Source organism: Parasteatoda tepidariorum, chromosome 1 (genome assembly GCF_043381705.1).
Source record: "Parasteatoda tepidariorum isolate YZ-2023 chromosome 1, CAS_Ptep_4.0, whole genome shotgun sequence".
Lineage (NCBI taxonomy): Eukaryota > Metazoa > Arthropoda > Arachnida > Araneae > Theridiidae > Parasteatoda > Parasteatoda tepidariorum.
Genome location: NC_092204.1, coordinates 80,902,685 through 80,925,982, shown reverse-complemented (window position 1 = coordinate 80,925,982; position 23,298 = coordinate 80,902,685). Strand labels below are relative to the sequence as shown.

The 23,298-nt window shown below is 27.8% G+C and overlaps 1 protein-coding gene across 5 annotated transcripts in view; it reads right to left on the bottom strand.

Annotated features, from left to right (window-relative positions):
* LOC107456176 (nephrin) overlaps window positions 1–23,298 on the bottom strand; it is a 168,010-nt gene that overhangs the window by 41,007 nt on the left and 103,705 nt on the right. For all 5 annotated transcript variants that reach the window (XR_001585683.3, XM_016073961.3, XM_071182967.1 and 2 more), the window contains exon 2: window positions 8,872–9,210. Coding sequence is in view for 4 of the 5 variants with exons in the window: in XM_016073961.3 (XP_015929447.2) it covers window positions 8,872–9,210 (339 nt within the window). In the remaining variant the exon portion in view is untranslated. The remainder of the gene's footprint in view (window positions 1–8,871; window positions 9,211–23,298) is intronic.

Sequence of the window (23,298 nt, the reverse complement as noted above, 5' to 3'; positions counted from 1 at the left end):
ACTTAGACAAAAATATATATATATATATATATATAATTTCTTTACAAAGGTTATATATTCTTTACACTCAATGAAGAACATTTTACGATCATCAATCATTTATTTAGCAAAGATAGTTTGATTTCATTGGATTATTAATTTTAAATGTATCAATGCTTTCTTTTGCATACATAATTTTAAAATTGAAATCAAGGAAAAGTTTGTTACACGTGTACATTTAATTATGAAAAAGTTAAAGTATTTCCTTTTTATGTAAAACTAATAAAGGTGGGGGAACAGAATGTCTCTGAATTCTTGTTTAGACTTTCTTTCTTGACGTTTGATTTAATCTCAGTTCTCCACCAAATATTTTTCTTTTTATTCAACGTTCACAAGCAACGTTTTTGTGACAGTGATGAATCGACTTAGTTATACAGAAAATAAACACGCCACTAACTTTTGCCTCGAATGAAAGTTTTCTGGTAAAAGTAATTTATTTCATACATGTGCGTGTGTATGTTATAATTAAAGTTAAGAAAGAGACGTCAGTCCTCTAAAGAAAATAAATTACAATAATAAATATTTGTATAAAAATGACCATTAATTTAGTGACTGAAAAAATGTTACTACTTTTATGCTTATAAAGAAGGAATAGCGTTTTTTTTCTTTCGAGGAACAAGTTAAAATTATGAATAACGGTTGCTTTTAATATATTTATTGCATGCATTTTTAAAAAAAATAAATAAATTCAAAATGAAATTCGTGCGTCAAATCTTGAAATTAGTTTAAGGCACTAAGCATTGTATTTTGAATGCAATATTTATTTTATGTGAAATAAAAAATGAATTTACGTTCTGTTGCGTTAATATTCAGTTGTTAATTTTAATTTGAAAGAGCATTTATAAAATTCATGGACTAACAAATTCGAGTAGATTTGTGTTAAGTTAAGGCAAGATCCTATCCTTATTGATGCAACTTATACTATTTCGATTAATATAGTCTTGTAGCTTAATAATTAAAAGTTTCGAGATTTTATTTTTTTAATAATTTTAAGAAAATTGAATTATCATTTTTAATTGTTTTAATATTTTATTTATATTTATTAATTAAAATTTGCAGTTCTTTTAAATCTTTTTATATTTTTGAAAATGTAAATTTTATGAAATATGCTGTCTCCAAACGTGTGATGAATAAAAAATATTTGAAAATAGAGATAGAGGAACCATTGCTTACCTACAAATAAAATTTATATTTTTAAATTAAGAAATATGATGCATATTACTGCATGCAAATTTATTTATTTGAAAACGTCAAATATTTGCAATCAAGAAGTCAAAAATTAACTTAGTACTATTCGGATGAAGATTTTAGATGCCAAATTTATTTATCAAAAACATTTTATACCGCATTTTTTTTAAAATTTTGAAGTACATTCCTTCATAAAGATTGCTCCCCGAAAATCTAAAAAAAATCCATTAGCATTTATAAAATTACGCTATACATTTACATTTCAATAATTCAAAAAAAAAAATTTCTAAAAAACTAATCGTTTACTTGTAAAATATTTCAAAAATGAAACATTGACTTTCAGTTTGTAATTAATGAGCAATTATTCCGAATAAGATTCCTTGATAAATTTATTTTTTCGTTTAATTTGGTTCCATTTCTTCAATTATTTGATTTTTCATGAATTTTAGAAATAATTTAAAAATTTCTTATTCTCCTTGTAAATTACAAAAATTCAAATTATGTAATATAACTACATTACTTAATATCATTTAAAAGAATAATATAACCCCCTGTTACGAAATCAAATTCAAGCTTTTATTTTAAATTTTTCAAATCGAAATGTTAGTTTAAAACCAAATGCTTCATTTTTGGAACATTGGCCTTCAAAAAAATTTTTTTTTAAATTCTTTTGAATGCATTTTGTTCAGCTGGAGTTATGACGCTTTTTCCAAATAAATAAAGATGTTTGTAAAGAAAAAGGGGGATGGATGTGTTTACGTTCAACTTATTTTGACATGAATTCATTCGTGACTCATGATAACATTGATTTTGACATGAATTTGTAGGTTTAATGATAATGACAGAATACTTAGAAAGTAATGCAAGATATGCACCCTTCCATACTCTGTGTTTTTCTCTTCTATTCTAACTACTGAAAAGAATATTCTTTCCGATAAAGTGATGGCTTTTAGGGGCAATTATATTTTTTGTGCAATTTGACAATGATAGAGTTGCAATTTAACATCAAGAGGGTTTTTCAATTTAATCATAACAGTAGTATTAAATGTATTTTTGCTATTACTAGTTTTTCCTTTCTGATTCATGTGATTTATTTTATTTCTATGATAAATTTGTTTTTACCGTGTCAGGGATTATAAACTGCGTTCTTTTTTTACTTCTCACACTTGCAAGTTTTGCGGGCTCTTAGCGTCATGTCTGACAGATGAATAACGATACAATAAACGACATCTTGTTAGAAACATTTTCTGATTCAGATTTGCAATTCCAGATATTTGTCTGCTAGAGTCAGGAGTTTCAATAGGTGATCAAAGGTTTAATAGGGAAAATAACTTAGAGCCTGTTATTTCATTCCATATCTGCTGAATTTTTTTTAAAAGTAATATTGGTGAAGATGAAGTAGAAAGTCAAATCATAGAGTCAAGTGCACATAAAAAAAGATGTGATGGCCCAAACTTCAAATCGAAAAAGAAAGGAACATTTTATGACCCAACAGAATTGAAATAGCTAGGAACAAAAAAAAAGACATCAAGGCATTTGTAAAAGTGGCATCAACGCATGACATGAGCTCTTCTTGACGTATTTTAAAAGCAATTCCTGGGGAATAGGTAAAACATGTCGCCAATATTTAATCATTTTGCACTTTGAAAAAGTTTAAATAGTTAATATATTTCCTTAAGTGATATTTTCATATTCATTGAATTCTAAGGGAATAATATTTTGTTCTGATCGAAATACTGAACAAATACTAGATCGCAGATAAGTACTACTGAAACGCAGCTGAATATCGTTATTGCGCCTGCCAATGTTCCAAAAATGGAACATCGTTAAAATCGCAATTAAAAACTTATTTATTAAATTTTCAAAAATTTATTTTCTCAATTAGGTTGAATTTTATGTTTCACTGAAACAGAATTATATTGTGTACTTAGAATTACATTGCAAAATCCAAAAGTAATAGTAATTTTAATTAAATTGTATATACAGAAGAAATATTTCTCTATCTCCCTGTTTATATAGATTTGCTGCTATAGTCTTGCTTGACTTAAAACTAAGCATCCATTCTTTAACTACCTTGACTTTCTATGCACTAAAGTAGAGGTTCCCAAATGGTGCTACTTGAAACCTATGGTTCCGTGAAAATGTAAATAGGGTTCCAAAAGTAAGATTTTTAAGCTAAATAAATTTTGGAAACAGGTAATTAAATTTTCCAATATCAAATTAACAACCCGTTACTTATTTAATATTTCCGTTATTTTTGGAAATTACTTATTTGAAATGCTTGTAATGAAAGAAATTTCCAAATAATGTTTTTTCCAGTAGCAGAATTTTAAGACTGATATTGATAAAACTACATGATAAAAGAATCTCATTCGTCATTTACTCACTAAAAATTTTCAAAATAACTATTAAAGTTTAAATCATAACATATTTTCAAAATACTTGGTCTTGATTTAAGTAATATATTCATTTTTGCTGATAAAGTTTATTCATGAATTCTGGTCAATCTGCCAAAAGAAGGTCGATCATTTCGGATTCCACAGCCAAAACAAATTGAAACCGCTGTACTAAGACATTTCGAAATTAGTAATAAATTCAACTCAGAGTTGATAAGGGCAATGAAAATGGATAATTTATAAATAAATAATAACATGAAAAACCATTAAATATTGCATAGAATCAAAATTTGCGTATTTGGAAAACAAGAAAACGGTAGTAGAAATGCAAGTTGGATCGTTTCATGAAAACAAATTGCCTCTATTATTCATTATACAGTGAAATCCCCAGGAAAGACCACCTCCATGTAAACGACCTCCTCTATTTACGACCACTTTTGGGGGGGCACGGAATTTTTTCCATAGACTTTGTGTTAAAGAAAACATTGAGAGAGAGAATCAAAACCTTTCCCAGCGCCCTGACAATCTTTCGCGCTAAATGCGAAAGAGGTTAATTATGGAAACACGCATAATTATTAAAACAAAAAAATTTTAACAAAACAAGTAAATATATTCAAATGTAGGGTAAACCAACCAGTAAAGGAACACTACCCAGTGAAGGAACGTTTCATATATATTGATTAAAAATAAGAATTTGAAAATTTTTTTTTTAGATTGATTGGTAGCAATAGCGTACTGTCAAACAATAGGAAGTCATCTAGCAATATTTTGGATTACCTGGTCAAATAGACTTCTCTGGAAAATTTTTTGAATCAGTTATTATCTCTGCAACACCTTGTTTCGTTGAAAAAATTATAAGGTGAGTGTTTGTATTTATATGTTTGAAGTGGAATTAATTGCATGTAGTAGTCTTATTTTTCTCACTGTGAAAAAGAGAATTCAAAATATAGTTATTGAAGTTACGTTTTATTTTTTTAAAGCACCATAGCATAATCAAGTACTGAGATAAGGGGGTGTTTATTCACTGGATCACCAAACGATGAAAACCCAGTGAAGGAACAAGTGTTCCTTTACTGGGTTTTTCTCCCAGTTAATGAAAATAAAAGAAATTTTTTAATTTTCTTGTACTTTTAGTCATATTATACATCAAAATTCTGTTTAAAAGACAAAAAACAACTTCTAACCAGTGAAGAAACAGGCATGTTCCTTCACTGGGAATACTTCCAGTGAATGAACAGTAATGTGTGAAATATGATTTTACATGACTCTAGGATAAGTAATTCTGCTATATAGAGGACAACCGAAATTTTGTTAAAAATTGTATGAATAATTCCTGAAATAATTTCAGTTCAAAATGTTAATTTAATAGCTTAATTTATGAAATAACTATAATTTATATTTATTAATGGGGTGTGTAGTTACATCAAATGTTAAGCAACTTAATAAACTATGTTTAAAAATCGAAAACTAATTAAATATAATCATAAAAATTTTAATAGAACATTTTTTCGCTGGCTTTTGCACCAAGAACTCCTAATAAGCTATCATTATAGGATAGCAACGTGATTATATAATTTATAAAAACTGCTTTACAATGTTAAAATTTAAAAGCAAGCTCCTCAACAAAAAACAGAGTTAACTTTTTTCAATATGGAAGAAGTACGTATTAAAAGAAGACCACTTGGTTAAGTCAAACTTAGGAACTGAAGCTAGTATTGATAATGAATGCATCTTAGATATCGAATTTGAAATGAGTCCTCATGCTGATCTTTTCTTAGTTAAAAAAAGAAATGATTCTATAAGTAAAATCAGTACTTCTAAAGATCCTCTAGATATATGTTAACAAGAGATGGATTTGCCTCAAACTTCAAGACACCTTTCCCCCATCTATTTTCGAGAAAGGCATTCTAGAAATGTTGCTGAAAAATCAGAAGAAGTTTGGAAGAACCATTTACATTGGCCAAATATTGATGATAAAAAGAAAGGTCAAATAAGAAGAAAAACGAATAAATTACCTTTTGCACTAACTTCAGAGAAGTGGCAAAAATTTCAAGAGGCTGAAAGATCTAAAAAAAGTTAAAACAAGAGAACGTGGAAAAGAAAAAGAAAGAAAAAATATTTAAAAAGGAAAAAAAAGCTTCAAGAAATAAGAGGAAAAAGAGTAAACAAAAAGGTGATTAAATAATAATGATAATAAACAGCATCGGATGACACAATGATTTAGATTTGACTGTCAAATTATAAGAAAGAATGATTTTTTTTATTTTTTTTTGTATTTAACATCACTTTAATTTCTAGTTCATGATTACAGAAAAAAGTTAGCATTTTACAAGTACTTGTATGTTATAATTTCACAAATAGTCTTGTTTTTATATATGTGTATGGCTAAAAAATTCATAAAGAGCATTAAAAAATAACCAAAATTAAGTGTTCCTTCACTGGGCAATTTTGTGTTCCTTCACTGGTAAGAGCTGTTCCTTCACTGGGTCTTCTTACTACTTGTTATTTGAACCTCCAAAACTTTAAAACAATATTATGTAAGTTCTCTACAATTTTTTTGCATAATTTGCAATTAGTAACAAATATGTTGACACTGCCATTTAACTGAAATTACGAATTTTGAAATTAATATGATTTTTTAAAAGGCAAGCGAAGCTTAAGTGTTCCTTCACTGGTTAGTTTATCCTATTCAAAATTTTTCGTGAGGCTCATTTAGAGAGCTTTTTTTTTGTTGATAATCATTGAAAAAGATCTATAACCCTATGTTGCAGAGTACACCTAAGAGGATGCTGTCAATGATATTTAGGATTGTAAGTTAAATTATAATTATACAAAGTTATCTCAGAAAAAAAAACTAAACCTAAATCTAAAACAAACAAGCTATAAAGCTAACTAATTATGATATAAATTTACTGGCAGACTTAAGCAAAAAACATAATTGTTATCTATAACCCTATGTTGTAGACTACACTTAAGACGATGCTATCAATGATTTTTAGGGTTGTAAGTTAAATCATAATTATACAAAGTTATTTAAAAAATAAAAAAATAAAAACTAAGCCTCTAAAACAAGCAAGCTATTAAAGCTAACTAAGTTTTATGATATAAATTTACATGCAGACTTTAAAAAAAACATAATTGGCTATTTATTTAAAATAGTAAAGTCTTTCATCTTTGGTAAATATGTTCTAAGACATAATTATTTCAGTGGGAATTAGTTTTATTGACAGTATAGTTTATTCATCGATCCGATTTCATTGAGCCAACACAAGTTTCCTTTCCGCACCAAAAAAATGATACTGAGTGAAATCAAAATCACTTGCGAAAAATCATTTACAATCGATAACATTTTGAAGTCCATGAAGGCAACGCCTAAGAATGACTGACCTCCATTAACTATTATTTTACTGTGGAACAGAGAGCACAACAATTTAGAACTTCATTTAGAACAATTTAGTTATTCATTTGTTAATATTTGCGGAGAGGTAAAATGTTATAAATCTCCTTAACTGATTTTATATTTATTTAAAAAAATAATTCCTTGTTTTTAAAACAGCTTTATGTTGAATGTCCAGATTGAAAAACACAGAAAAAAACTTGTAAAGGAGTTTATGAAGCAATGCTGGTACCAACTAATATTTTATATCAGCTTTTCAAAAAATATAAATTCGTATGAAAGTATTAGCACTTTTAAAATCCAGATCTTTGTAAAGTTTTTTGTATGACATTATAACACTTAATAAAAAAGAGCACAGATACCTATGTTTGTGATTTATTTCTCATTCTATTCATTAAGATTATAAATATCCACAATAAAAAGCTTTGAAAAATGTTTTTTTTTTTAGTTTTAATTTTGTATAGATTTTTCAAAATTGAATTACTGTAAAAATAGGGATTAAAGTAATCATAAATGAGGAAAAAAAATTTCTGAGAAAAATTGTGAAAAGTGATTTTCGTTTTTTATGCTGCTTAGTTAATAAAATATTTCAAATGGATTACGGTTTCCAGTGTATGTATCTTAGCGAATAGAGCTATAGAGCTATGACTCTCTATTCTTTAATTTTTATTTTAAATTACCACATTTCGAAAAGCTTAGTTTTTTTATTCGTAGTGAAAGCATGTTTTCCTATTTTTTTTTATCTTATCCTCTAAGATATTCCAACTTTAAAGTTGCATGTCTGCTCAAAATTTATAGCAAAATCTTTATAAGATAAATAATAATATAATAATCGGTGCAATATATATTTTGTTCATTTTTGCATTACTTTTTAAAAAAAACTATATACATATATATTTGTATTTTTTTTTCATTAAACAAAATATATACATATTTGAAGCACTAACATTGGTTTTTCTATATTTTCAGACGTAACTGCAATCCATGCTGCTTAAAGAATAGCTACAATGAATACTATAGCATAGGTTATTTTTTTAAAAAATGTGTTCGATACATGAGTAAAAAACCTCTTTGGCTGTTCTCTAGGGGTAAGTAATATTGCCGACGGCAAAGGCTATAAGGAAGAATGGGGAACGAATAATGATTTATACTTCCACGAGTCAAAACATCGCTGAATTATTATTATAAGGATAAATATTTCTACTTATATTTTTCTGTATTTTTTAATTAACAAAATATGTTATTGAAGCACCAAGATAGGCCTCTCTGTATTTTCAGACATTACAGCAATCTTTACTGTTAAATATGTACAATAAGTATACTGAATTACTTATATAAAAACTGTGTTTCAAGTACGAGGAAAAAGCATCTGAGGGGTAATCAATATGCTCTGGGGGGTAATCAATATGCTCTATGAGGAAAACTATATAGTTTGTGCGTGGTTACAACACCCCCCGCCACAAGATTTAATTACGTCAGCTGCTATGGAAACAAGAACAGCGCATTTCAGGGAGGGCAGCTTCACTCTGGGGATAAAACAATAGACTGAGGAAAAAGATTCCCTTCCTCTCGTTTACCCAAGCCAAAACCAGTCCTAAGCAATTACCCCACACCCCAACTTGAAATAGTTATACCTCGTTACCATAGTCACCGCCACGGGTCCAGACAAATGGCTAGTGGAGTTCTTACTTTAGACAAACTATGGTAAAAAAAGTAGAGTGCACTCTAAATCTTATTTATACTTCCATGGTCAAAACATCACAGAATTAATGAAATAAATATTTGAAAAACATTAAAGAAAATAAAAATATTTTTATATTCATGCAAACCATTAATATTTAGCATAATTACCTATTATGATTACTTTCATAACAGAATTCATTGTTCTCGATCTTCTAAAATCAACTCGACATCGGTATTCACCGCCATCATTCTCTCTAACAGGTTTTATGCTTAAAGTTGCTTGAGTTCTAGTTATATTAAAAGTTGCACGTTCTTCTAAATGCTTATTGGCAAATTTTTTTGGAAATTCACCACCATGAATTGGCCGAGTGTCGACACTGTAAATTGGATTTCCTGAATCGCCTCTGTACCACAATATCAACGTCACTTGATCATCTGGTAGGGAAGCTGTTACATTGCACGGAATATGGATTTCTGAGCCTAGTACAGCCGTTATTTCACTATATTCTGAAAGAAAAATAATAACGTAAATACGAAGATAAAAAAGATTTTATATATACATTTAATTTAATTTAATTATTATAAACAACAGTTAACAAGCAGTAAATTATAGTTTGTAGACAGAGTACCGATCTATGTTATTGTGAGAAATGTCGGCGGGCTGGATATATATTGTCAAAAATTCCAGAGCAAATTACAGTATAAAGTACCGGGACTTTGTGTGCATGATTAATGAAATCTTTTTTTATCGTAAAATACTATACCGTTACCGCATACCCATCTGAAATTTGTAATTAGGATTACTTGTATCATGTTATTTACTTCATTTTATCAATAATGAAGTCAAAATATACGATCGAGATGTTTCGAGATTTTTTACAGTAATATTTATTTAAATAGTGATGCAGTGATTTTACGATAACTATTACTGAAAAAATTACATTACATCATATTTTTTCCGTAACATGTTCCGCAAAAATGGATTTTATGGTAAGAAGGGCTGGCATCATGAGTCCTGGTATATTTTACCGTAATTTTATTCGGAACAATGCAGTGTAATGTAAAAGATTAAGAAACATTTTATTCAATTTATTACGGTGCAAGAATTGTCATACATATTTTTAGAAAAGGATCGAAAATCATGTGAGAGAGAAACTGTCGGTCAATTTATTTCAATTTCTAAAAGCAAATTTTAATGGTTGAAGAATCTGCTATAGACTACTCTATCTTTTCCTGAACTGGGCTTTACGGTCATCAATATTTTGAAATTTTAACAAAGTTCAGAAGGACAACATAATCTTATGCCAAGATAGAATTTTTGATCGGGTCATCGAGTTAACATAGGATTTTAGAACATACACTACAAAGCAATACCGCAAATCAAGGCAGCCGGAGTCACCCAACTAAACACAAATGGGTCTTTCAAAACTTCAACCAATGAACCTGTATGCAAGATATAAGAATTTTCGCTACCGTTTAATATTTAAACGAAATATTCTGCTTCCTAATTTTGAAAATAGAAAAAAATATGTTCTGTATATATTGTCTTAAAAATAGGACAAACTGTCGAGCATATTCATTTAAAGAAATGGAAATATATTCTTTTTAAAAGAGGAGATTAAGATATATTATATGTTTCATTTAAATCCACTTAGAATTGATGAATATAATGTAACATAGTCCCCTCTAATATGGTTCCAAAATCTGTTTTTCGCTTGCTTAAAAGTTTTTCTTCTCCAAATATTATTATCGAAACTTATTATTTATCCCTTTCACTGTTACTAGGAAATGAGCAGGTACCAGAAAAACTCTTTAGTTATAAAAAAAAATAGAATCCTATATAAGTTATTCTTCAAGTAAGTTAGTAATTTTGCACCAATTTGTGCAACTTGTTGGTGCAAAAAGAAGAAATCTCAATGATTTGTTACCGATACACTAGCTATTTTTGTATCTGTATAGCTTCAAAACTATACATGCAAAAAATGTCGTTCCAACTACATTCGAAATTCTACAAAAAGCGCATTTTGAAAAAGGTAAAATCGTAGAAAAAAAAGGTGAGGCCATTCGAAAATTTCGATATCCTATTTCAATTACGATTGTCGTGAAAGCTGGATAACCTGTTTTAAAAATATACTTTACCTGTTGAGAAAAGTGTCAAATAAGTTTACAAACAAAAGCTTTAGCTGGAAAGCTTTAGTAAGTTTTGTTAAGAAATTTCAGCCAGCATCATTTATGAAAAGTTAAAAAATTATTAAAAATTTAAATCGCATTCATTCCCAAATCTGATTGACTGTTATATTGTGTGCGTTACCATTTTCTATGTGTTTTGTAATATATATATATATATATATGAAGTNGAAGAAATCCCTGCATGTAATGAATGAGATTAGATAATTTAGCTGCTAATTTTTTTTTTTATTTATTCAGTTTTTTTACTACACGACTTTATGCTATTTTTAATATAATAGAATTTATTTTCTAAAATTATAGTAAAATATCCGTTAGTAGTCAGTCCATCCAACTGATAATAAAGTTAAATGTAAATAACTTTATACCTTTATGGTTTTGAAACTATTTACAACTAGTATAGTTAAAATACTATAAAATGAAAAAATACTGTTTTTTTTTACCATTTGCAACTAGCATGGTTTCAGAACTGTGAAAAAGAAACTTAGTTGAACAATGGAGATAATTTAGAAGCTTTATAGTGCCGCCATCTATGCATCGTATTTTAATAGCCCAGATTTACAAAATGGGAAGTACAGGACAATGGAAACTCTTCATGGGTTTAAGGGAATGAGGGAAATATTTTGATGTCATTTTTGAGACTGGACCACCGTTCTTCCGGTCATGAGATTGACAGATTTGTACGATTATAATATATATATATCCAGATACAAGGAACTAAGTTGCTGCCTTGGGTGTGTCTAGTCAGTGTGATAAAACTTTGGTTGTTTAACCATTTTAGGTAGAAAGCATTTAATGAACGGTTTTTCTATCAGTTAACAGTTTGAATACCTTCTTTTTTTATCGCTATTTAACTGCTTGAATATAGTAAAAAGAAACGATATAATATATTGTTATTTAACCCTTTTGACAGAGAACTGTCTCACAGTGCTCTAAAAAGCGATTTAAATAATATGTATTAAATCACATATCTGGAATTATAATCACTAAACATTATTACAATTGAAAATTAAATTTGTTTGAACAAAACCTATGAATAAGGCTGTAATATGTACCAAGATGCGAGGTACTAAGTGGCTTTATTGGATAGATCAAGTTGGTGCGATAAAATTCTGGTTATTTAAACTTATTGGATGGAAGCCATTAATAAACTATTTATCTCACAGTTACAAATTTGAATATAATCTTATCTATGGTAATTTGACTGTTTTGTTTGAATATGGTAAAATAACACTATTAATAAGTTTTTATTAAGTTTTTATCTGAGAAATTTCGAACAGTTTAGAAATATCTTTGTACCAAAATTAATACAAACAAGAAATATTCTTCATTTTCATACGGAAATCTCTGAGCAAAAGTACAACTAGCTGTGTTTCTGACGTGGAATCGCTTCTACATATTTTATCATTATGCCTACGTGTAGAATCTTTTCATAAAAAGAACTCTATAGTTGAATTTTGTTAATGTAAAAAATAGTCAGCACTGTCTTAGTAATAGAAAGAAAAGTGATGAGATTAATAGTTTAAAAAAAAAATAATTTATTCTAATTTTTTTTCTTTTCTTTTCTAATGGATATTTTTTCCCTACAAATTCAACGCTTTTCGTTGGTTGAAGTTCTGCGAGATATCTCGCTTGAAAGAAATGGAAAACGGAACGATTACCAAACATTTCCAAAGATAAATAATGCAACTTGAAACTTGAGATGCAAAAAAAAGTAAACTAAATTTATCTACAAGGTGAAATGTGAGTAAAAAAAAGTTTGCCGGAACTCAATTTAAAGCGACAACACTTAGAGATCGAGTTTCTGTAATGGGGGACACGCGTCTTTCTAATAGACTCAAGGGACACAGAGGAGTGTTTTTTTAGGCCCCAGGTGTAATAAAAACTTGTTTCCTTTAGGAGAATTTTGAAAAGTAGGATTTCTTTTTTTTATTTTTTTGTAACAAAAAATAGGATTTTTCTTGTATCTGCTCTCTTTCTCGTTATAGTGAGAGGGAGAAATCGTAAGCAGTGCTAGGAAAAATTGAGGACTCGAAAAAAGTTTTTGAAAATAGTTTAGGCGAGAGACAACTTCATCAATTATCAGTGGAGTTAGACCAAACTATTAAGATGTTTTAATCTCCTCCTATTTAAAACTGGATATAGTTGCAAGATATGTTTTTGAAAAAAGTTCATCGATGTTACGCGTTCATAACACGATAAGGTATTTAATTTGAAAAGAACAACTAATATATTATGTTTTAAAATAAATAAAAAAGAATTGTAAAAATTAAGAGCTAGATTAGGTATATCCAAAGTATTATTTTACTACACAATGCTCAAAATAGCAAAATATCAACACATTTCATAGCTTCTTGGGACCCATTCTTAATTAAAAAGGAGAACTTCACCTGATATATATATGTATATATATATATATATATATATATCAGGTGAAGTTATATATCAGGTGAAGTTCTCCTTTTTAATTAAGAATGGGTCCCAAGAAGCTATGAAATGTGTTGATATTTTGCTATTTTGAGCATTGTGTAGTAAAATAATACTTTGGATATACCTAATCTAGCTCTTAATTTTTACAATTCTTTTTTATTTATTTTAAAACATAATATATTAGTTGTTCTTTTCAAATTAAATACCTTATCGTGTTATGAACGCGTAACATCGATGAACTTTTTTCAAAAACATATCTTGCAACTATATCCAGTTTTAAATAGGAGGAGATTAAAACATCTTAATAGTTTGGTCTAACTCCACTGATAATTGATGAAGTTGTCTCTCGCCTAAACTATTTTCAAAAACTTTTTTCGAGTCCTCAATTTTTCCTAGCACTGCTTACGATTTCTCCCTCTCACTATAACGAGAAAGAGAGCAGATACAAGAAAAATCCTATATTTTGTTACAAAAAAATAAAAAAAAGAAATCCTACTTTTCAAAATTCTCCTAAAGGAAACAAGTTTTTATTACACCTGGGGCCTAAAAAAACACTCCTCTGTGTCCCTTGAGTCTATTAGAAAGACGCGTGTCCCCCATTACAGAAACTCGATCTCTAAGTGTTGTCGCTTTAAATTGAGTTCCGGCAAACTTTTTTTTACTCACATTTCACCTTGTAGATAAATTTAGTTTACTTTTTTTTGCATCTCAAGTTTCAAGTTGCATTATTTATCTTTGGAAATGTTTGGTAATCGTTCCGTTTTCCATTTCTTTCAAGCGAGATATCTCGCAGAACTTCAACCAACGAAAAGCGTTGAATTTGTAGGGAAAAAATATCCATTAGAAAAGAAAAGAAAAAAAATTAGAATAAATTATTTTTTTTTTAAACTATTAATCTCATCACTTTTCTTTCTATTACTAAGACAGTGCTGACTATTTTTTACATTAACAAAATTCAACTATAGAGTTCTTTTTATGAAAAGATTCTACACGTAGGCATAATGATAAAATATGTAGAAGCGATTCCACGTCAGAAACACAGCTAGTTGTACTTTTGCTCAGAGATTTCCGTATGAAAATGAAGAATATTTCTTGTTTGTATTAATTTTGGTACAAAGATATTTCTAAACTGTTCGAAATTTCTCAGATAAAAACTTAATAAAAACTTATTAATAGTGTTATTTTACCATATTCAAACAAAACAGTCAAATTACCATAGATAAGATTATATTCAAATTTGTAACTGTGAGATAAATAGTTTATTAATGGCTTCCATCCAATAAGTTTAAATAACCAGAATTTTATCGCACCAACTTGATCTATCCAATAAAGCCACTTAGTACCTCGCATCTTGGTACATATTACAGCCTTATTCATAGGTTTTGTTCAAACAAATTTAATTTTCAATTGTAATAATGTTTAGTGATTATAATTCCAGATATGTGATTTAATACATATTATTTAAATCGCTTTTTAGAGCACTGTGAGACAGTTCTCTGTCAAAAGGGTTAAATAACAATATATTATATCGTTTCTTTTTACTATATTCAAGCAGTTAAATAGCGATAAAAAAAGAAGGTATTCAAACTGTTAACTGATAGAAAAACCGTTCATTAAATGCTTTCTACCTAAAATGGTTAAACAACCAAAGTTTTATCACACTGACTAGACACACCCAAGGCAGCAACTTAGTTCCTTGTATCTGGATATATATATATTATAATCGTACAAATCTGTCAATCTCATGACCGGAAGAACGGTGGTCCAGTCTCAAAAATGACATCAAAATATTTCCCTCATTCCCTTAAACCCATGAAGAGTTTCCATTGTCCTGTACTTCCCATTTTGTAAATCTGGGCTATTAAAATACGATGCATAGATGGCGGCACTATAAAGCTTCTAAATTATCTCCATTGTTCAACTAAGTTTCTTTTTCACAGTTCTGAAACCATGCTAGTTGCAAATGGTAAAAAAAAACAGTATTTTTTCATTTTATAGTATTTTAACTATACTAGTTGTAAATAGTTTCAAAACCATAAAGGTATAAAGTTATTTACATTTAACTTTATTATCAGTTGGATGGACTGACTACTAACGGATATTTTACTATAATTTTAGAAAATAAATTCTATTATATTAAAAATAGCATAAAGTCGTGTAGTAAAAAAACTGAATAAATAAAAAAAAAATTAGCAGCTAAATTATCTAATCTCATTCATTACATGCAGGGATTTCTTCGAATCACCCAAACGAATTTTTTTTAAAAGTAAACTAGACAGTCTTATAAAAGCATTATATGTTAAACTGTAAAAAAAAACATATATTTTTCCGATTACCTGCACCTTACCTACTGTAACTAAACTGATTTAATCACGATTACAGAGGTATTGAAAGAAAAGCACTTATATGTACCATAAAATAAATAAAAATAATTCGTATTAAAATTTTATCTATTTAAGCTTAAAATATCTTGTTTTTTTCAATTAAATTATTTCAAGCAGAGCAAGGTGTTTAATTTCTCTAACTAATATTTTTTTGAAATGAAAACAATTAGAATATGTCCAATGTCTTTTGTCAGTGTACATACCAATAAATTTTCCTTGTATCACGAGACTGGAATATTTACAAAATGCAATATGGACCATTGCTCAGTTTAAAATGCTTCTTTAATTTTTTGAGCTCGATAAGATTAAAAAGCTTATGATTTTGAAACTTTTTGAGAACCTAACAAGATAATGAAAAAGTAATCTCGTCTTGCAAAAAAAAAAATAACGATCATTGTACAATGCGAAAAAAAAGGAGCACTTTGAATAATTTATAATATAAAAACCAGATATTCACGTTACAGGACTGAATCTTAATGATTCGACTTCAACTACGATAATTTTTTATTGCAGACAATATTTTATGACTCCTAACTACTACGTAAAAATAAGACTTTTAAGAAATCGATTTCTCAGGAACTGTTCAACCTATTTCTTTCTAACTTTTTATTTTTTTGAGAAATGACATTCTTTAAATTGATGCATAAAATTCTATACCTTACAATTCAGCTTAGTGAGTGTTATGTTATTAATTAAACATTTTGAAATTTATAAATATTTCCCAAAAAGTCATTTTTTTCTTGGAATTGTGTTTAGATAAACAAGTTTTATAATTGAGTGCAAAACTCTTTAAAAATTCTCGAGATATGGAGACATACACAAAAAGTAAAATTAAAATTATGGTTTCCATAGTTTCAACCTCTTGCCTGACCAATCTATTGGGGCCATATGTACTTTCCAGATAGCTGCTACATCCAAATCCATCTGAAAAAGGTATATTAATTCAAGTAAGTTCTTAAGTCTGATTTTGTAACTTAAAATTTCGTCTGCATTGATCAATTAGCTATAACGTGAACCTAGATCGTAAGGATTATAAAAAAAAAATTATTTATGATAGAGCGTGTTTTCTTTTTTTTATTTCACACACTGTACACATTAAGTTATGCATAGTGTTCATAGTTATGCGTATAAAGTTACGCATTTTGAATAATGAAACTATTAAAACGCTCTCCCAGTTTCTATTACTACTGCATACGCATAACCAAAACTTTAAATTTCCGGCTGCGCATACAAATTTTCGAAAAACAATTGTTGAACTTGATCAAAGATCTTATTTATAAATTCTACTGTTTTATTTAATACAATGAAAACAAAAAAAACCATCAAACATTTATTAACATTAAACATTAAATAATTTGTTAAAAATTTAGTTTGTATTTTTGAATGAAATAATATTTAGATATTATACATTCCAGAAAGGAAAATTTCGTTTTTCTTCTTACGACTTAAGGTTACAGGTTATTGACTAGGCAAAAAAATTATTTTGGACAAAATGTTCGAAACTGAGTTTATTATAAATTAATTTAGAATTCCAGTAATCTTATCTTCCAAAAAATACTTTACTTTTGTCGTACTTTAATTAAAATGTTTGCAAAGTTATTGCAGTTTTTGTGCAAGGTGATATCAGTGGATAGACTAATGATTTTAAGTCTTTTTAATGCGTTTTTCTCAAAATCAGGTTGTTTTCACATATTACACTACATTAAACACAATATCTCATGTTGTTTTTAAAATAGTTGTCTGAAATTTTTCATGATTGCTTATGATTATAGCACACATGTTTTGAACGACAGACTTAGAAAAAAAAGTAGAATTTCGTTTTGTATGCTTTTTGTTCCGCAAGAACAAATGTAGACATTTTTAGAAATACTATATTTTACAATATTTTGCAACTATATTGATCCTTAAATCAGTACCGTCATGTGGGGCTACTTTGTGCAGCGGGGGCTACTTTGTGCAAATTCGAATTTGGCACTTTTCAAGTGCTGCTATTCAGTATTATGTTTTTTCACGTTAAAAATGAGCGGAATTTGAAGATAGAAGTCTCCTCTATTACTACAATATTTTTTTCGAATTTTAAAACAATCTCAGAGTGTGTTTTGTTTATCCAATGTCAACAACTTTCCGAGAACATCGGACGTCGAAAAGTGTGTGTGGAAATTAAGCGGTGGAATGCAAAGACGTTGATAAAACAATTGTCGTAAGATCAAAATATTTTATTTATATATTAATAAACAATTATATCATATCAGCGTGAAAAAAATTTGAAAATTAATAGCAAATAAACGGAAAATGAAAAAAAATGCACTGTGGGGCAAAGTGCAAAGTTTCATTCGTTTTTTTTCGACAGGAAAATTGTCAGACGTTATAAAAAAAATACCTTGAACGAGAAACTACCATGATTACACTTTAGAAAAGCTGCAACAATGTTTGCAAGCAGTTGCTGGTGGTATGTCGATTGCAGAAGTTTCTCGGAAGTACAAAATCCACAGAAATACTATCTCTAATAAAATTCACAAGAAACACGTGAAACGTGCTGGTAAACTATTATTTTTCTTCTACAAAGATTTTTCTAATGAACTAATCAAACTATTTAACACATAAAAATATATTTTATACGACATCAGGTGATTTTGACAGAAACTGAAGAGCAAGTTCTGTCATGTTCATTCAAGCATGTTATGTTCAAATTTATCAATATTATAAATGTTCATGAATATGTAATAATCATTATTTTTGAAATTTCATCCATTTTAATGTTCAAAAATGTATATGGTTTCCTTTCGTTTAAACTCAAATGTTTTGAAATAAACATTCTTTTTAAGAAAAAATTCCTTATAAAAAATAGTTTTTTAGCGCTGAAAATTATTTGCAAACTAATATCTTTACATATCTTGATGTTTTTGTTATTAAAAATGTCAACAATTAACTTTTTTTAACTATTTTATATCAATATTTTACTAAAAGCATGATTATTAAACTGAATTCCTGTCACTGCGCAAAGTAGCCCCACTTGAGGGCTACTTTGTGCAAGGTATGTTTTGACTTATTATTTGTAAATTTTAAGTACAAATAATGCCAATATTGATCAAATTCACTTGTCTAAGTTCAGTTATGAATATAATATAGATAAATTTTAATAAAGTTTGAATTAATATAGTTTTTTTACATGTCAAAGTTCAAAAACTGCGAAATCCTGCACAAAGTATCCCCACATGACGGTAGTACTTGAACTTGCTTTTAAGATATTCATTCAAAACTGTTTTGATAGCTTTCTAAATAAATTTCTCAAATGATTTTTTTTAGATCATAAATTTTTTTTCAGCGTATAAGCAAAAAATTTCAATTTTTTACCTAAAAATGGTCATATAGAAGGAAAGTAATCATAATGATAGTTGATTTTGCTAGTTTCATAAATTTTACTTATAATAAAACAAATAAACTAGTTTTTTTTAAAAATTTTATGTCGATATTTTAAAAAAAAAGTTGTCGAAAATAGTCGGATACCTTAGAACTTCTATTACTGGTGTGAAATTGTCACTGAATGATGAGCTACATCTGAGGAATGTGTGCGTCCCGTCGAGAGTCAAAAGAATAAGCACTGCAGAAATTCTTTTTACAGAAGAACGTTGTATTTTTCTATTTCTTCGAAAAACTCTGATTTTGAAATGAAAGGTTAGCAGATATTTCTTTCGGCACACTCAATCATTTTATTATTTTAAGATACAAATTAGTGAATCATGGTTAATCTTGCATTTCTTTAAAAAACAGCTATATGCAATTTAGAACAATAACATTTTATTTAGAAACTATGAAACTGTATTTGTTTTCTCATCAGAAATCGTACTGAAATATTCTTTTATAGAGCGAAAAGTTTCTTTTCTGAGTATTGAGTATAAAGAAAGAAATCATTTTAAAACAATAAAGGCTGGAATTCAATAAAATAATTACATAAGACAAGTTGAAAAATAAATACCTTTGTTCGAAGTTCATTATATCGCACAGGCGCAGAACTATTATTAAGAAAGCCGAAAGTTTTTATCTCTTTTTTTTCGTATGCAAGAAATATTTATGAATAAATTTGATAACTTAGAAACATAAGTGTTTCAACTTGCAAACTAATTTAAATGACAAAACTCAATCTAATACTCTTTAAAAAAAAGATTCTTAGGGCAATCTATGTCAGCAATGTGGTTTCTAGGGATAAGAGTTTAATTAAGATAATAAAACACTTGGTTAAAGTAGTTACGGTTACAGCGAACAATTTAAGTCAGCAATGTTGTCTTAAGGGACAAGAGTTTATTTATTATTATTGTAAAAAACAAAATTCAGCATAATATTCATATTGTAGTTAAGAAGTTTGAGGATTATAATCTAAGGCAGCAATGCGGTTCTAATGGCAGAGAGCTACTGAATTTGATATTTTATTGTCAGCGCTAGAAACGAAAAGTTCAAGTTCTGAAACACCTCAACGTGTTCATAAGTTAGACATCAAAGCAAATTAAACAGCACTATGTAAGTATTCCCATTTACAAATTTCATTGACTAAATGAAATAGCCTTGTTTGTTGTAAGTTTACTGTAAATGAAGTTTATTTCATTAACTTTGAAGTTCAAAAGTTTTAAAAATATTTCGGGTATTCTTTAAAGCTCCTTTACCAAGGTAAAAGAAGAATACTAATGTTTAAAATTTAAACGAATCTTCAATCTTAACTTTACACCTTTTTAAAAGTAGTTGTATGGTACTTATATTAATAATTTTAAGAATATTAAAGTTATGAAAATCACCGACCCACTTAGATTCTTCCCCTTTTATGGAAATTATTAAGGCCCTGAATTATTCTCAGTGTTTTCACATTTTCATAAAATCAAGCAATGCAAACGTTTTTTCTTTTCACGAAACTATGACTTTTCCTCATATTGTGATTTTGTGCCATTTTCCTTAAACACATAGAAAAAATTGAAAAAGCTTAACCTAGTAGCCATAAGCAACTGTTATTAACTTATAGCTTATTATACCTCTTATTCAGAAATAGGCGCTGTATCATATAATGCCACAGATTTCAAAAAAATAGTTTAAGGCTTTTACATAAAAAGATGCACATATGTTTTTAGTAAAAGCTGCAGTAGTTTAGTTAAGATTCTAAGATATAACACTACAGAATTGGTTTAAAAAAAACATTTCTGATAATGTTCTATGATTTGTGATTTTAAACTAAAGACGTAAAGAAAAAAAATAATGTTTGTAAACTTTCATGTCTTTGCATAAAGAATAAATATAATCAATGAGCAGAAAGAAATAATATATGCAACAGAAATTCAACGGCCAAAAGATAAAACAAATCTATTAATATTTATTTTTTTACCGGCGCAACTCCATTTTATGCAAAAACATTTATGATAAAGAATAAATGACTTAAAGATGCCGTGGGGGGCAAGATGCTTGAGGTCGTTAAAGATAATCAATTTTGACGACCCCAGATACTCAGAAGATAAATAGGGAACGGCTTAAAAATAATGAAACACTTGAGAATTTCTAAACACCGCTAACATAATTTAATAATTATTCAAATTTTTTGGTGGCAGTTTTGCACACTTACATTGTGAAAAATATTTCGAGAAAGAAATATCATCAGCGATGACAAACTGCAAATATTTTTCTCAAACTAAGTCTAGTTCGATAAATTATACGTTATTTCTTTTTTAAAAAAATACTGTTTCATTGAATTTCCTTTTAAAATTTGAAGCATTAATTTTTTTTGACAAATAAATTTGTGCAATCGAATATCGGCTGAATGTTGCTTGATACATCTATCGAACTTTACTCATTTTCGAACGCAATGGTTTTAATACAAATTTCTCACATAACTGGATTATACTAACTAATGTAATAATTAATAAAATAAATTTTTAAGATGTTAATTCCAAAAAAAAAATTGGAAATGTTGTGCAAGAATAGATTTGATTATTTTGATTATAATACTATCTCTCTAAGATTCAGGAAATTAAATTTTAATTTCCCATATTTAACCTTTATAATTGAAATTCATAATTAACATTTTTAAGAAGAATTATGAAATAAAATGAAATATAAATTTTTTTTATGGGAAAACGTGAAAATTTTCTTCAGGACACAATCCTTCATGATGGTAAATGCGATATTCTCAATTAAAGAATAATTATCCTAAGATAAAAATGAGTTTTTATAATGCGTCTATATCTCTAAAAAATAAAATTTTTATTGAAAATGAGTTTGAGATAAAAGAAAGCAAAAAACAAACTTACCGAAGTGGAGTAAAAGTAAAAATGCCTTAAAAATAGTTATACTAATCCAGCAGTTACAAAAATTTCGCTAAGAAGAAAACAATAAAAGAACAGTGCTTATAGCTCAAATCATATAAAATAATTTAAAAAATATATAATTGATAGAAGAAATATGAATAAAATTACATATCAGTGCTGTCATCTAGTAATGCCACTTTAATAAAAAAATATTTTGAAAATTTATTAATTATCAAAACCCTTAATATGGGAAAAATACTTCATATTAAAATTAATTATAAATTGAAATTAATTTGCAAAAAAAAACTTAAAAAGAAGAAAGAACGAAACTTTTAAATAGGTAATTGTTTAAATTACAGACGTAAATGGTTTACAGACGAAAGCCATTTAATTTACAATTCTTTTCTCATCGGCAGGCACTGGTATTAACCAAAGTCTTACAAAATTAATGATCAAAAATTAAAATCAGAAAAAATTTTAAACTTTAATGATAATCTACAAACGCCAAACGAAGATAGCTCATAAATTTGAATAGAAGTAAAGCAAATAAAATATTTTAAGCAAAATTAATCTAAGTAAATTCGAAAAAAAAAGCACTAAGTGTGAAAAATTTGCACTAACAGTAAATTTAAAGATGTAGTTTTATTTACTGTTTCCAGCATAAAAACACTAAATATTATAACTTCTAATTATTTTTCCAGTAAATTTACCCTGCAAACTTATATACGAGTTTATATAACTCTTCTAAATCAATACAATATATTCTTGCATGAGAAAATGCAATTTTAGATACACCCCCTTAGTTTCCTTCAGCAAATAAATACAAGGAAATTAGCCTTTGGGTAATAAACATCGCAATGCCGAGAGAAGCAAACTAGCAGGACTCAATAATTGCATATGGGTAGATTATTTTGGCCCAGAGTTTAGTTCAAGATAAATATATACATATTGTTTACTTATGGAAATTAGCTATGCACGAATTATTTCTGCCAATCCAATGCAACAAAGCTTAGCGTATACATTCAGATATTTTGCTTTCTACAACATAAGTAGGTTTATACATATAATGAATTTTAAAATTTTACTGACATAAATTTAAAAAAAAAATCTCTTAAAAGATGCTTATAAAAAACAATATAAATCATTAATTTTTGAATTATTATATTTATTTATATATTTTTCGTTTACTTTAATCTTATTATTTTCAGAATTCTAATCAAATGGCCAACTGAGGAATTTTTAATTTGATCACCGAAAAAATTCAAAACCAATGTGTACATATATATATATATAATTTGTGATTTTAAACTAAA